This window comes from Aythya ferina (genome assembly GCF_964211825.1).
Source record: "Aythya ferina genome assembly, chromosome: 4".
Classification (NCBI taxonomy): Eukaryota; Metazoa; Chordata; class Aves; order Anseriformes; family Anatidae; genus Aythya; species Aythya ferina.
Window position 1 is genome coordinate 44,208,174 of NC_140300.1, and position 15,264 is coordinate 44,223,437.

Here is a 15,264-nt window from a genome sequence, read left to right on the forward strand (position 1 = left end):
TAAATTATAGAATATTTGCTATAATTTATAATCATAATAATACACAACAATATACAACTACACAGCTTTGTTATGAAGCTTGTCTGAATTTCCATTTTATTTCTTCTGCCTCTGGAGGCCCCAAATACCAGACTTCAAAGGTGACGAGATATTTTGCCTTTCATTTTAAAACTGCCATTGCTTTTCAAAAAAGAAAGAAAAAAGAGTGAAAAGAATGTTCTCCAGTAAATTCTGTAAGACTACACTGCTCTCTCGCCATGGTGCACACCTGTCCAAAATCCAATATTCATATCGCAAGGCTCATCTTCGTAATGACTTTTAGAACTGAATAAAAATGAAAAATGTGTAAGAGTTCTTGCCACATTTCTCAGCTGTCTCTGGGTCTTTATCCCGCAATGAACCAGCCTCATCTCTTTCCTCCACATAGCACAGGTGGTAAAGCTTGCTTCTGATCTGAACCACCAATGCTTGTCCAAAGCAATTTTTTAAACAAGTTGCAGCTTTCCAACTAGTAATTACCAAAATAGCAAAATGTTTTAAAATGCAATTAAAAATGCATTTGTACACACCATTCTTCAGGGCTAAGTGCTATAGGATCACATTATTTCCCCAAAAAAATGCTTAAACTTTTTGTTGTACAAAGGATCCGTTCACTTTCTTCAACTATAACAGCAGGGAAGTTCTCTGCCTTAGGATGACAGTGGTACAAAACATTTACATTAAATTTAAAATGTAACTGGAAAAATTCACAGCAGAAAAATCACACTGCTATTTATTAAAGACACAATCTCTGGTTAAGGAAGTCCCTGACTCACAGATCTCCATATGATAAAACAGTATTTACAAAAGTGTGACCTATCTGCTTCCTTGTACAATTGCTCCTTTCTAGGTATATGCCATGGCAGATGGGATATTGCTTTTAATGGACCAAGTACAATCTCTCTCATGACCAGAAGAACACCACCTCCATTCCAATAGGAATTCACTTCCCAAGAACAGATGGAAGATGCAGCAAATCAAAGAAGTGGGTGCACACAGAAGACCAAACCACACCAGTCATGCTAGTCAAAACAGTCTTATTGCTTAGGGCTCACAAGTCCGCTATGCATCCTCACATGTCCTCAAAAGGGAGAAATGAACCAGATCAAAGGCTGTATAAATTGTTTTGAAAGCCCCTTTTCACTTACTTGCTAGTCCTTCCTTTCACATGCCTGTAAGTCTGTCATGACATGAGTGTTAGGACCGAAATACAGGCATCAACACTCACACAAGAGGAACAGACCTACCAATTACTTTACAAAGCATGTCTGCAGCCCAGCACAAACCTATTCCCATTAAGGGATGGAACAGCTCCAATCAAGTCACCTGACAGTGCCTATTTCTGGGCACGACAGAAGAAAGGAAGGCTATTTCTATAGCCCTGAGCACCATTTTAAAAGGCTAGAAGGAATAGCATAACTAGAAAATGCCACTGTTACAAGCCAAGCACAGTAGACAGGAAGCATGCAAAACAGACCAAACCACAGATACAACACAATACACAAGAATTTCTCATCACTGATATGATACCTGCAAATTCTACCAAATTAAACTACCTGTTCTCCCTTACACACACACAATGAAAAACAAACTACACACCACCGTACTTCTGAGTGAAGCCTGCCACAGACCTTACTGGAATGCTAACTTCACTGGATTTCTTATTGAAGCATCTAGTAGAATCAAACAGTTGTTTATCTTGATTTTCATACATCTGCAGAAGTGATGTTAGACCTGCTTTATTCCAACACAGTGACAAAACCAAGCTCAGTAAACACACTGCTGCTATTTTAGTACACTAGTTTCTGTTTAAGTTCAACCTGATGAGCTAAACCCCTTGAGCCATCATACTGAGATAGCACAGATTCAAAACAGCACCAGCTTGAAAATTATCAGCCAAGTTTTATCCTAAAGAATTAAATCACAGCAGAACTCAGAGTTATATTAAAAATGTAAGTGGATGCTCAGTGTAAATTTCTTCCAGACATTATGAAAAGGTGTTCCAAGTCTGAAATAAGGCTAATAGAGAAATTGTCACTGAAATGCTGTATTGGTTGATAGCTCATATTTACATGACAGAATACTATACTTCACGCAGATTTCTCTCACATACCCACATCTTTGTGTATAGTTTGCATCTGAAGAAAAAAAAATGAGCTGTTCATGTAATCAATGATGCCATGTCATGCATGGAGCTTCTGCATAAATCCAGAGGAAAAGATGTCAAGCATGTCCCACTCCAATGATTATCAGGCAAGGAAGTAAAAAGATGCACTTTTCATCTCCACAGGACTGTCGCCAAACCCTTGATGTAATAAATGAAACATGCCTGCTATTTCACCATTGCAAAATGGTACTGTAGATATCTTACAACATCTCTGTTTTCAGGAGGGGGTAACTAGGTCTAGATGAAGTGCAGATATGTTATTAAACAACGCACAGCTTGAATCCTGGGGCCAACACAGATGACCTTTAGAACATAAGCACTGTCTAAGACAAATATGCTTTCATCTTTGGGGAGTATTTTTTCAAGTAAAGATTTAAGAGAAAAACAGTTTAGAAATACGTTAAACATAAATGTGCCTTCAATCTCTTAATGCTTCATTTTAAAAACAAAATCACAAGTAGTATCACATGTCAGAAGAAAGACTAAGTACTTTATAAGCAGAGTATTAGAGAATTCAGTGAGATTTAACTTCATTTTCATTAAAACAATCCCCTAATTAAAGCAAACAGAAGGAAGCTACATGAAGTAATTAAGATCCAAAATTGGAGGTATGGCTAAAGTGATTCAGAAAAAAGGCTTGTATTTTATTACAGGTCTATAAAAGCAAAGACCTATATTTCACTTTGGAATCCCTTAAGTGGGATGAAAATACAAAAACATAACAAAACTATAGTGAAGCATGCAAACCATAAGTAAAATGTTTTTAGAGATGGATTAAATGAAATAGTAAACTATACAAAAAGTACTTTCTTGATTTGCACTTAACAGGCTGTTATCATTTATCTTCAGGAAGGTTCCCCCCCCTTTCCTTTCCAGAGTTGTATCTTCACTGTGTTTCTAAGCAGCTGTAAGACATACAGCACTATTTGCTTCAAGGAAAAGAGGAGCACTGGTATGATAATTCCTTCCTCCACAAAATATGATTGCAGATTCTGAGTTGTTCTACACAGCCTGTTTTTCCATCACTGTTATTGGCAAACCATCAAAACTCCCTAGGACCGCTAAGTATTTTTTTAGGATGGAGTCTCCCATACCTGAAAAGACTGTATCACACATTGGAATCCTCAGACATAGGAGGTTTGTTCAAGTGTTTTGTTCTTTGGTGGTTGTGTTGTGTGTTTTTTTGTTGTTGTTGTTTGTTTTGTGTGTACGTGTGGTTTTTGTTTGTTTGTTTTGTTTTTAAGATTTTATTTCTTACCTCAAATTCAGCATGCCGGTTAATATCCTCCGCTCTCTGCCTGTTCAAGATAAATTCTGCTTCGTTAGCCACTCTGACCAAATGGTCCTTCATAGTTTGACTCATCAACCTGTGGACAGAAAATATTGAAGAACAACCTTAAGAGAATCAAGTCCTGAAAGAAAAATTTTGTAAATATGGTATGCATACAAATATTTTGAACTCTGTTCCACAATATTGACTTTATTGTGTTAAGAAAATGTCATAAATAAGGTTGAAGGGTAATTTTCTGGCAACTTGCAAAACTGTATTTCAATCATAAATCAAGCTAAGAATTAAACAAAATGCAAACACACTAAACAGCCATTTGTTTTACTTGAAATATAGATATCTAAGAAAATCTTTCATATACAACACATGCTAAAAAATAGTAAGAAGCTTATGCATGTGAACATTCAGAATGAATGCCCTAATGTAACCAATGTGAAGTCCAATTAAAAAAAATATGAATTACGTTGAAGTATAGTTTTCTCCAAATGCAAAACTGAAATTGTATGTCAAGTATACATTTAAGTAATATTTTCAGGATTATAGAACATGCTCAGTTTCACAAATAAAATGCTGATATACATTGTTTCAGGTTATGCACAGAAGAAAGCTGTAATTCAATCTGAGATTTCTGAGGCCTTCATAAACTTTGAGTTTATGAATGGTAGCAGAGCTGACAGATTGAATTACAGCCCAATTATTCTGTGAGTTCATATATTGTTACTAAAAAACATTTCCTTTTTAATTAGTTACACTGGGATTCATAAAGTTTAAATTCAGGAGCTACACTGTTTTAGAAGATGCATTTTTCCAAAGGATCCAAAAATAAACCAGACAAATTCATTACTACTAGTTAGTTTTTTTCAAAATACCTGGTATTCTAACTTGTTTTATTAAAGGCCTTCAGTTGCTAATGTAGAAAAGAGCAGAAAAACAAACTCACTTGCCTTGCACATAGAAACTAAAATACATTTCAAGAATTTCACAGGTTCTGTCGAGACCCTTTCTTTAGGAAGGCAGGCTTGCTTATACAAGGTGCCTTCTAATGCATCAACTTTATTACCTAGAACTTATCTGAGCTAAAGCTCCACTTGTCTCTATACGTATGTTTGATAGTAAGATCATTAATGCTCTGTTGTCCCTTTTCCTACCCTATTCATGATTATGCACTTGCAGTAGGCTTGCAGGTCACAAGCAAACAATAAGAAGAAATCCAGAGTCAGAAAAACACCCAAAGATGAAAAACTTCTTTGTTCCTTGCTTCTCACACTACAGGGCCAAGAAAACTGCAGCATAAGAGCTGAAGGAGACAGACAATGTGATCACAAACCAGTTAAGTCACTGGATACTTTCCTCTAAAGAAGCAGCGTTTGGAAAATTTTATCTTATTAAAACATTAATTACATTTTGTGAATATAAAAGTGTCATAACAATCCTTTCTGTTATCTACTCTGGCCTTCTACATGAACTTCATCATGCATGTTTTCCACTAAATAATTTCATTTCTATTTTATATTATAAGTTTTGAAGAGATTTTACACATCTTTCTTCTATAAGTAAGTTTTATAACAAGGTAACTGCTGTCAATATTAAAAAAATAACACTAATAACCCATTATTTCTTGTATGCTTCCCTCTTGTTTTTTCTTCCAAAAACTAGATTACATTAGTTATCTTTCTGCTAAATAAAAAGTCTATCCAAAACTTCTCTTTATAAATACTTTATTCATACCAAAAGAATATATTTTCATTTCTTTGATTAATCAAATCATTTGAATTTCTTGCCATTTCCAGCATAGTATGTACACCCAAGCTGAAAGTAAAACTGCAGCCTAGTAATTTCTTTGTTACTTAGGTTCCACAATCTCTTTATGCAGACCAATGGGCCATGTTTGCCTTCTTGTAACACTTATACCACTTTTATTTATATCTTTAAGTTTTTTGGGTTTTGTTTGTTTGTTTTTTAGTTTTTGTTTTTAAACACTGAAATGCTGTTGAATGTGGTGATTTGCACTCCCCCTTGTTAGACTGCCATTTGATTTGGCTTTATTTACAGTGAAGTTATTAAATTGCCATTTTTCTGATCGTTAACATGAGAAGAGGTATGTTTGGAGAGTGGATGGACATAGATGTTTTGTAATATTTTTATTGTAACACATATGGGTAATGACACTGAATACCAGGCCTACTCCTCTGCTTTCAGCGTACACCAGATTCAAGGTCTCAGACTCTTCCTCCTCTGCCTGAGCACTTGGTTTCCGGACCAAAGCATTTAATCATGTGATGAACTTTGAGAAGACGAACTGTCTAGTAAAAACAAGCAATGGGGCAGATCCCATGCGGGAAGTTAAATATATACTTGCATACTTTGCTAGGTCAGGAATGAAGTGCTAACACCACTGAGGGATGGAGTTCCAGCCAAACAGATGAGATATTCTGATTTTTATTGTTACACAGGATGAGAAAACTATGGGAGACAAAGCAAGAAGTCTTTTTACTCTGATTTCTGGCTGCTGAATGGTTAGATGGTCAAGTAAAAAGTCAGCCTTCTTAGAACAAGCAAAAAGGAGACAGTGCAAGCGAAAAAAAAATGAACAGAAAAATGTGTGTAAGAAAAGAAAGAAACGGTTAAATCCTGGGTTAGTATTACTGTTGCCCAACAATTATCAATTTTATTCAAAATATAGCAAAGGCTTTATAGGTGACATTTACAACAGCTGTTTAGGCATAAGTGTCTCATAAAGTACCACAGGGATGGACTATGATTGTTCCAGAGACTACCATAACAGAGAACTTGGAGATAACTGAGAAAGGAGGATAATGGTAAGCTTTCCTACTTGTACTCCTCATAAACCTAGCATATAAGAGATTCTTTCTTCAAAAGGAGATAAAATATACATGGATATGCAGCCTTTCATGGGATCTAACTGCTCAATGTGTTAAATGTTGGAATTACTGCTGCAAGGAAGTTTTACAATTGCTTTGTTGAACAGATACTTTACAGATAACCTATTCCATCATCAAAAATCGCAGACAAGCCCATACTTTGAACACATTTACCCCCCTCAAAATATGAAGGGAAATAAACAGTGGAGAGACACCAAAAAAAACTGTCTCTATATAAACCTTAATAGCACTCAGAAAGGACAGCAAGGAGGGGACACATTAATCCCATTTTTTCTATCTATGATAGCCACTACGTGTGGCATCTATGATAGCCACACGTAAGAACCAAGTGAAAATAATTCTCAGGTTGTGTTCAAGTTCTGCTTGGTAGCATGACAGATGATTTCTGAAAATTTTAGATCATAGTAATAGTACAATCCCCATATGCTCACAGAGTGCAGTATAAATACCTTCTTGTTACTGTTATATCGATTTATTTTTTAAAAGCAGATGTTACTAAAACACTCTACATAAAAAAACATTTAAGAATTCCCAGGCACTCAAAAGCGTTTTATGATTTTGCTTTTTTGTAAAACAAATTAATGACATATTCCCCAAAGCAAAACCTACCTTTGTCACATACATGCACTCCACAATTACTAGCATCTCCAATAATAAAAGCTTGCATTAATTTTTAATCATTAGAACTGTTTTCCCCAAAAAGCTTCTGCTTGCTCATTAAGTTGCAGCAAAGCTCATATGTTTCCAGTTACATAAAAAGATGCAATTTAAATCCATGCACAGATGATCAAACAAAACCCCGTGAAATAAAAAACTGTTCTAAGAATGGTTGTGTTATTCACAAAGTACCATAGTGCGCAAAATAGTCATGTAGCATCAAGAACCCCACCTCAAATCACTTATCCATCTCTGAAACACATCCAGGCTACAATTTCTAATTTTAAGCACATTTAAAATGTTGCTTAAAGTCTAGATGAACAATCTTCTGCGGTTCACATTCACACATTAAAAAAGCTGCTTCTGCTATGAAACCAAAACAATAGCATAAAAACTCAGAACATAAATCACTGAAAATCCCTTTCACAAAACGTACCACTTAACCAGAAGGGGTTGCTAAAAATGAAAAGCAAGGAAATGCGGAAAATGCTTTTTCCCCTCCCACAAATCAAGACTAAGGGGCAGGTTCTGTGTTATCAGAAGCTCAGGGCAGAGAGCCTGCAATGAGGAGCAGTCTGGCAGGAATCAATTCTACTTTGGACGTGACTACATTTACCATTTTTTCCTGAGCCTTTTTTGGTCAATTATGCACAAAGCATAAGTGTGTCAGTTATCATCCATTTTTTCATTAATAGCTATATTTTTCTAACTATTTTCCATCACAGTAGTTGCTCCTATGGCAACACATTCTCTAACATTCATTCCTTGAGAGTGACCGCACTACTGTGAGTGGAAGACAATTGAATGGGGCAGCCTGCATCTGTCCCGGTTTCTGTTAGGAAAGCATGTAAGCAATTGAACAACTTGTCTGATTACCAACTATTTCCGATATTAAAAATATATGTATTTGCATCTATTACCAGCAAAACACAGTATCTGCAATTTAAGAGAATGCATGGCAGGTGATGTCAAAATTTTCATAGTACTTCTATAAGAAGTGCTATGGAAATAGAGATGATCACAGCATTCCAGATTTTAAACTACTGGATGTTAAGTATTGGGAGAATACCACTGGTTACTTCTGGTTATTTCTGGGGAAGTTTGGGGCTTTTTTTGGCTGTTAGTGGAATTTTTACTTTCTAAGGATATTGGGTATGTATGCAGCCTGCCCTCTTGCTCCTCCCAGTAACTACTGAATTCTTTGCATAATTCCAACAATTTTTTTTTTTTAATAGAAGGTTGGAATTTCTTAAAAAAAGCACTAGTTTTATATCCAGCAAAGGACAAAAACCCTTGAAAGCATCCTTGGAAAAAAAAATCCAGTCATCCAATATTGGAAGAGAATATTCTGATACAGAGATTTTTTTTTTATGCGATTTCATTCCTCATTAGACAGCAGAAAATCTAGTCATGTGAAAAAGCTACTGAAACACAAACTTCATTAGTGCTGCTTCTCCTGGATATACTCTTGAATCCTCAGACTTCTTCGTTTGGGTTTGGTTAAGGAATTGAAAGGGGGATGACAAAAGGGAGGAAATTATACATATATTCTGTTCGCTTAATGAGGTTAGCTTTCCATTAAACTCTGTGACATTTTTTTTAAAGCCAATGTTGTCTGAATATTCATTTACAGATATATAACCGTGCGTAGAACACAGCACTTCATTCTTTGGATGACCAAGAAAACTGTGCTTGCAAAAATTAAAACTAATCATGTCCCAGAGTCTCTTCAACTGAAAATCTGAAAGAGTAATTGCTGCAGCATGCTTAGGAGACTGATCCCTCAACCCCTGCCATGCCAAACCCATTATCACTCCAAAGGGGATAATAACTGTCATGCCTAGTCTCAAGCACAAGTACATTTGTTAGTGCACTGACTGATACAGAAAATAAGGTCTAGCATAAGAGATGTTTCACACTTAAGTGTGCTAATGAATCAGAGTGACAGGAGAGTTTTAACCTTCACAGAGCAAAGGAGTTGTTTGCTAACTAGTCAAGTAGAGGAAAGCAGAGTCTAACCAAACAGACAGTTATACACGCCAGGAAGTAAAACCAAGTGTTTGTTCTTGTTTTCCAGATCAGAAATAGGAGTTTGTCCATCTCCTGCACAAGTAGGAAAGATAATTAGTTTCATGGTGAAAAAAAGGAATCTGCCTGGACACCTTGGTAGTCTCCAAAGCAGCAGACTGGCTACAAGAGCTGAACCAATTGCACCTAAAGGATGGTTACAGTGAACAAATTTTCTCATCAGTAAGGTCTTGGGTTGAGGCTCAAAAACAGACTCCCAAAAGGCAGGACGCAAAGGTGAAAGGTAAGCACAAAGACTGAAATCTAGACTGACAGAAGTTCAACAGACTAAGGAAAATGTTTGACAATCTATACTTCTGCTGCACACATGGCTCAGTACAAAGGGAAACAATGGGTACAGGCATCATTTTAACAAGTTTTCAAAGAACAGTGACAGTGGTCCCAGACACAGTATTATGGAATAATGCTTTTTGTTTTTTATTAAAAACAGATTACTATTTAGTGTAGCAATGTTTTGAAATCTATATTTCTTTCCATGCACAGGAAGATTATTTTCCAATACCTGTTTCTCCTGTTTTTCACTTACATTCTGCACCTTCCCGTGTTTCTGCAGAGTTTCTTTTGTTTGGTTGGTTGTTTTTAAACTATGTGTCCTAGCCTTCAAAAGGCTTCAGTTGTGTCTTTCAGATTTAGGTAGGTTTACTGTTCTGTATCGTCACATACTAGTCCACCGTCTAGAGATTTTCTTCAGTTCCCGAGATCCAAAATTTCTCTGGGCACAAACAAATCAATTCTGCTATACGCATGCAGCAGACATGATGCATTTGGAAAGCCTGGGAGCAACTAGGTAGGTATGTTACACATTAGTTACTTGTGAATGTACTGAAATTCAACCCAGCACATTCTGACTGCAGCACATACACTTTAGATCTTACGAGTCCCAAAGAAAAATTTTCTCTACATATTTCTGGACAGGGAATCCTAGCAAAAACATGGCAAGTCTAAACATAAAACTTTCAATTGGTGAGAGTTAGAGAGGCACATTCATACCTTTCACGTAAGAGCAAAAAACACACTTGGAGGCAAATAAAATAAGAGAGTTAGATCTCTTCTTCTAGAGCTCTTTCAAGTCCAGACACATTTTCAGTTGTCTTATTTGCTTGTTAAAGAAAAACAGAAGGACACACTTGAAACTGGAATATCCACTGATATCTTTAAAACTAGTTAAAAAATGAGTAATAAACATGGGGAATAAGAAAATGCTCTACCAAAGTTATAAAATGACTAAGACTTCTACCACCAAGAAAGCAGACTACAGCAATTTTAGGACTCCACAAATTCCAGGCACTTCTTATAGTCCCTAATTTTATTTTATTTATTCTAACACTCCATGTGTCGTGGTACCCCACAGACATCCTTACTTGCTGAAACCAGTTCTGCCCTTTGTACAACCACCTTGTCATCTTTTATTGAGTACTTACAGGAGACAATTTAAAAATTCCACTATTATTATACAGTTGTGCAGTGGAAAGTCTAAAAGTCCCTCAGCTATTTCAATTTTTTAGGTTATAATTAGAAGGTTTCACCTTTAAGAGTTCTTAAGATTATAATGTTATGGTGAAAATACATCAAACAATCACAAAAACAATAAAAATACACAGCCTGAAATGCTTTAGTATAATGTTAAGATACATGCAGGAAAAATAACGTGCTACCTGTATAAAGAGAAGAAAAGAGTAGTTCTGGAATGCAGTTCATGTCGTAAGAAGGATAATAGTTTCGTTTTAGTGAATGCTGAAATGCCACAAAGTACTGCAATGACCAATTCAGCAATAACGTTAAAGGCTCCTATAAACAGCAATGGAGGAAAATGGAGCTAGATAAAAGGAGACATTTTTAAGAAATGAATCTATTTTCTTCTTCCCCATAATAAAAGTTATGTTCCCACTTTTTTAAAAAATCAACTCTGCTATGAGTCATGAAAAAATGAAGTAACAATTACTTAGATATTTTCTGCTAACCAAAACCACACTTTTCAGTCTTTAAGGGATCATTTGTCCCTCAGACAACCACTCTGCTAAGATGAGACTGTAAGTTATTGATGTTGTTTATGGAGGTGGAGGAGTGATTCCATCTGTCTGTGATGGGCACTGTAGGTTTTTAAAAGAAAATAGCCAATTCCAAACACTTCACTGATAGAATGCTCTCTGAAAGCCTGACCTGAACAAGCATGCTACTAGGTAACTGCTACTTACAACTCAGTCTCAGTAACTGATTTGTTCGTGATAATCATCTTACCCAGATGAACCTTACATTGTGGTTTACGTGTGTGTGGGATCTCTACGTTATCTATGCTAATAAAACATTAATCAAGGGCCAAATTTATAGCAGGCACTTTATAAGTAAGGTCAAGACAGGTCAGCCTCACATAATAGGAAACAACTACAGGCTAGATCTTAACACTGTAACTGAACACTCTTGTTACTTTACCTTGGCCCTTGGGATCAAGACTAGTAGCAAAATGTTTTTTCTGCCTCACAATGGTGTTTCCCTCACCATAAACTGAAATGCAACCATTAAAATGGTCATTACTTCTATGCATCCTGAGAACATCCATACATTTTAAAAGACAAATCTCCAACAGCCATTTTCCCTAGTTCTACAATGATAAAAAGATATTTATGAAGCATTTTAATTTATGTGATAAATTATTCTGTTTTAACTCAGTAGCTGTCTTAATGCTGTAAAATTGATTTTCTATTGGGATTTTACTAGCTTAAGTTGCTCGCTAACAGAATTTAGGTTTAGAAAATGATGTTTCTTATAATACTCTTAGCTAATTCATTAAGACATCTTAAAAAAATCCTTCAGAAAAAGTAAATATTGCTCTTAGTCTGCCCCAGCAATCAATTCCTAATGAAGAAAATATTGATGACTCTGAATACTCACTACAAGTTAAAGATCACGGCCCCATCACCTGCTCTGTCATGTTCTTTAAGTCCCACTAATATACATATATAGTTATTGATAAAACATTAAACCTAATTGGTAATAGTAACAGAATTTTTATACCTTAAAGGGACCCTTTTCCTTTCTATGTTATGAAGTAGATAGAATATAAATGAGAAAACTGGAATCTAATTTTTGAGACAAAGGCTTATCTTACACTTCTAGCTATAATGCCTTCCAAATATCAATTCCCTTCCTCAAGAGATTAGCCGAATACAAATTATAGTTTCAATGTTAACCAGTGCACAAGGACAGGAAGAAAGAAAATCCATGACACTGATAAGTGATATATTTAATGAAACCAAAGAGCATTCACATTCTGCAAAATCTCTTACTCAGTATTAGAACTAAACAGGAATATTAAAGAATGCGATTTCATGCTTGTGAAACTCAAAGAAAATGGAGAAAAAAAAAAAAAAAGCAAAAGCAAAATTCTTTTAAAACATTTCAAGCCACTTAACTTCCTAAAAGCTAAGTCAGAGAGTCAGAGTTGCTATCAAATATTGTGACTTACCTTCCTTCATTAACAAGCTCTATAAAGGCAAGGCCAGCATTCTTTTGTATTGAGTTTTGCCACTCCTGGGAGGGAAAAAAATAAAAAAAATAGTTGTTTGAAAAAAGAAGATCAAGTAACATTGCCAGGAAGAGGAAACAAAACAGTATCATTCACTCAGTTGTATTTTATGGAGGAAAAAAGAAAACACAAAAACATCCCACAAATGACTCTTTCAATTCACTGTGTTGTACACCAATACTGAACTTACTCTGGTTCACTGATGCTCTTTGCCTTAGGTAATGTTAACATAGTATCTCAAATTAATGTGACACTCATTCTTCAAACGCAGACTTCTTTTATAACTTAAATACTATATTACATATATACTGATGATAATCTTCTCACCTTAACAACATACTGCCACTTCTGCTCTAAATATCTGGTTTAATAAATAAATATCTGCGTTATTGACACCCAGTATATTCCACCAAAACAATAACACACTGAAATAATTGTAGCAGCATAGAGACAGGCAATGAACATTTCTCACCTGCAACAGAATCCTGAACTAGAGCAAAATTCTACATGCCCTAAACAGGTTGGTGCGGGCTTTGCCTGGCCCCCAAAAGAGACACTGAAAAGCAACTAACTCAGATCTATCAGTGGGGCTTGCTTCCACTTTTGAAAGCTGACACAAAAGCAGAATTGGTTAACAAAAACACAACCAAGATTTTTAATCCTAGACTCAACAGCAGCGAGTTGACAGAGTTACAAAAATATCAGGGTAACACGTGTGAACCGTAGATTTTGAAGAAAATATACAAGCATCTGGATAGAACAGACTAGATATAACTGTTCATTTTAAAAAGTCCTAAGTTGTAATTGAGTTTGTTTTCCTTCTAAACATATAGAAAGCAATGTTTCTGTAGCACACAGATACTTTAGTATGCTGTTCCACATCAGCTTTCTTGATTTTTCACTATTTGTTGTAAGAAATAATAATCCTAATGGTCATTCTTTTTAAAAACCTCGTCAATTCCAAAACAGGCAAAAAATAGAAAATCGCAAATACCTCTTCAAATCAATTTCAGATTTCTAAATCTAGGAGTATTCAATAGTGAAGGTATCACCAGAGCAGGTTTTTCACTACTCAGTTTTGCAAAATTCTGTTACCTCTCTCAGTCAGTGACATGAAGGTTTGATCAGACATACACAAAAGACAACAGAAAAGTGTTGTTCCTTTATGATTTCAGTTCCTATCCTTTCCCCTCGTCCCCCCCCAAAAAAATTTCCAGATTTCAAATGTAGGGCACTGGTAACACTGATCTTCCATGGCTTGAAACGTTCCAGGATCAACATGTTTTTATCATTTTTAAGCTGCAACACCATATTGCAATTTTGTAGTCAGAATTAAGAGTGGAATAATTGGAATTTGTGATGTATTATTCCTCATGAATTATAAATGTATTTCATTACTTTTTATATAACTAGTTTATATGCATTACTAGGCAAGCAACATTCTAAATGTCAGCTAGGTTCCATTTACATATTACCATGTATGTTTTTGGTGGTAGTGATTTTTTGAGGAGCACGAGCAGCACTGGTCCTAATTGCTACATATATTTTACTGATATTTCTCCCACCATTCTTTGTCCAGTTCTCTCCTACTGCTGCCTACATGACTTCAGGTTACCATGTAAGCTGTCTGAAATAGCTTTAAGAAGCATTTATTCCTATTTAAAAAGCCTTTTAGGTGCTAATATTCTAAACAAAATAATCTATGCAACTAATTCTCACAAGAGGTTATTCTAATGTAATATCAAGTTATAAATATTTAGCTTTGCATGACAATAATTAAAATGATTGTTAGCTTAAATGTGTGAAAGCTCAAGAAAAGCAAAATATTTTTTTCTATTTATGACATCATCCATCTGTTGCTGTGTTAGTAATGTCTCTGCTCTTTAACAGAACTCACTACAGTACTTGAAAATTTAATTGGTGAAGATGGAGGTTGCCAAAAGTGAAAAGAAAGGGCATTTATCATGATACTTTTCAGCATTTTTCTCTACATCAGACATCATCAAAGGCGGTGTTAGTCTAAACAATTTCATAAATCACAGCTGAACACACCCTAAAGCTAGTTTTAATAGCTGAAAGAAAAGACTAATGGTCATCATCTTTCATGATCCCTTCAATATTTCCCCACAGTATATGTTCTCTCTCAAACAATTACACTCAGTATGCATATTGCATTATTATATCAACATCTTAGTTATCCATCTCCCAAAGGCATTAGGGAAAAAACACGTTAAAAGCCTCAAACTCAACCACTAATGCAACTAAATAACTACAAAACACATTTCAGCACTTTCCTAAGGAAGGACTGTAAGGGAAGATCAACAAAGTCAATAATTTCATACCTGTTCTAAGCTGTACTTAATTGACCATCATTTCCTATGGCTATAAATGTTTAGTAACTGAGAGACAATCTACTTTTAATGTTTTTGGTCACTGCAGACTGAGAATAGTGAAGCAAAAAATAAAAAAACTTGAAGCACTGAATGCTATCACAAATAGCTACAATGAAAACCAACCATTACAAGAAGACAAATAAGAAATTACATTTTATTCAAATACTATGCCTGACATGGAAATTTCTTAGCTCATCATTGTTTCA

At 35.3% G+C, this 15,264-nt stretch overlaps 1 protein-coding gene across 3 annotated transcripts in view; it reads right to left on the minus strand.

Moving 5' to 3' along the window:
- The window catches only part of LRBA (LPS responsive beige-like anchor protein), a 390,502-nt gene that overhangs the window by 256,128 nt on the left and 119,110 nt on the right, over positions 1–15,264 (minus strand). For all 3 annotated transcript variants that reach the window (XM_084516786.1, XM_084516785.1, XM_084516787.1), the window contains exons 35-36: positions 12,606–12,670; positions 3,465–3,573 (exon numbers count right to left, since the gene is read on the minus strand). In XM_084516786.1, the coding sequence (XP_084372912.1) occupies positions 3,465–3,573; positions 12,606–12,670 (174 nt within the window). The remainder of the gene's footprint in view (positions 1–3,464; positions 3,574–12,605; positions 12,671–15,264) is intronic.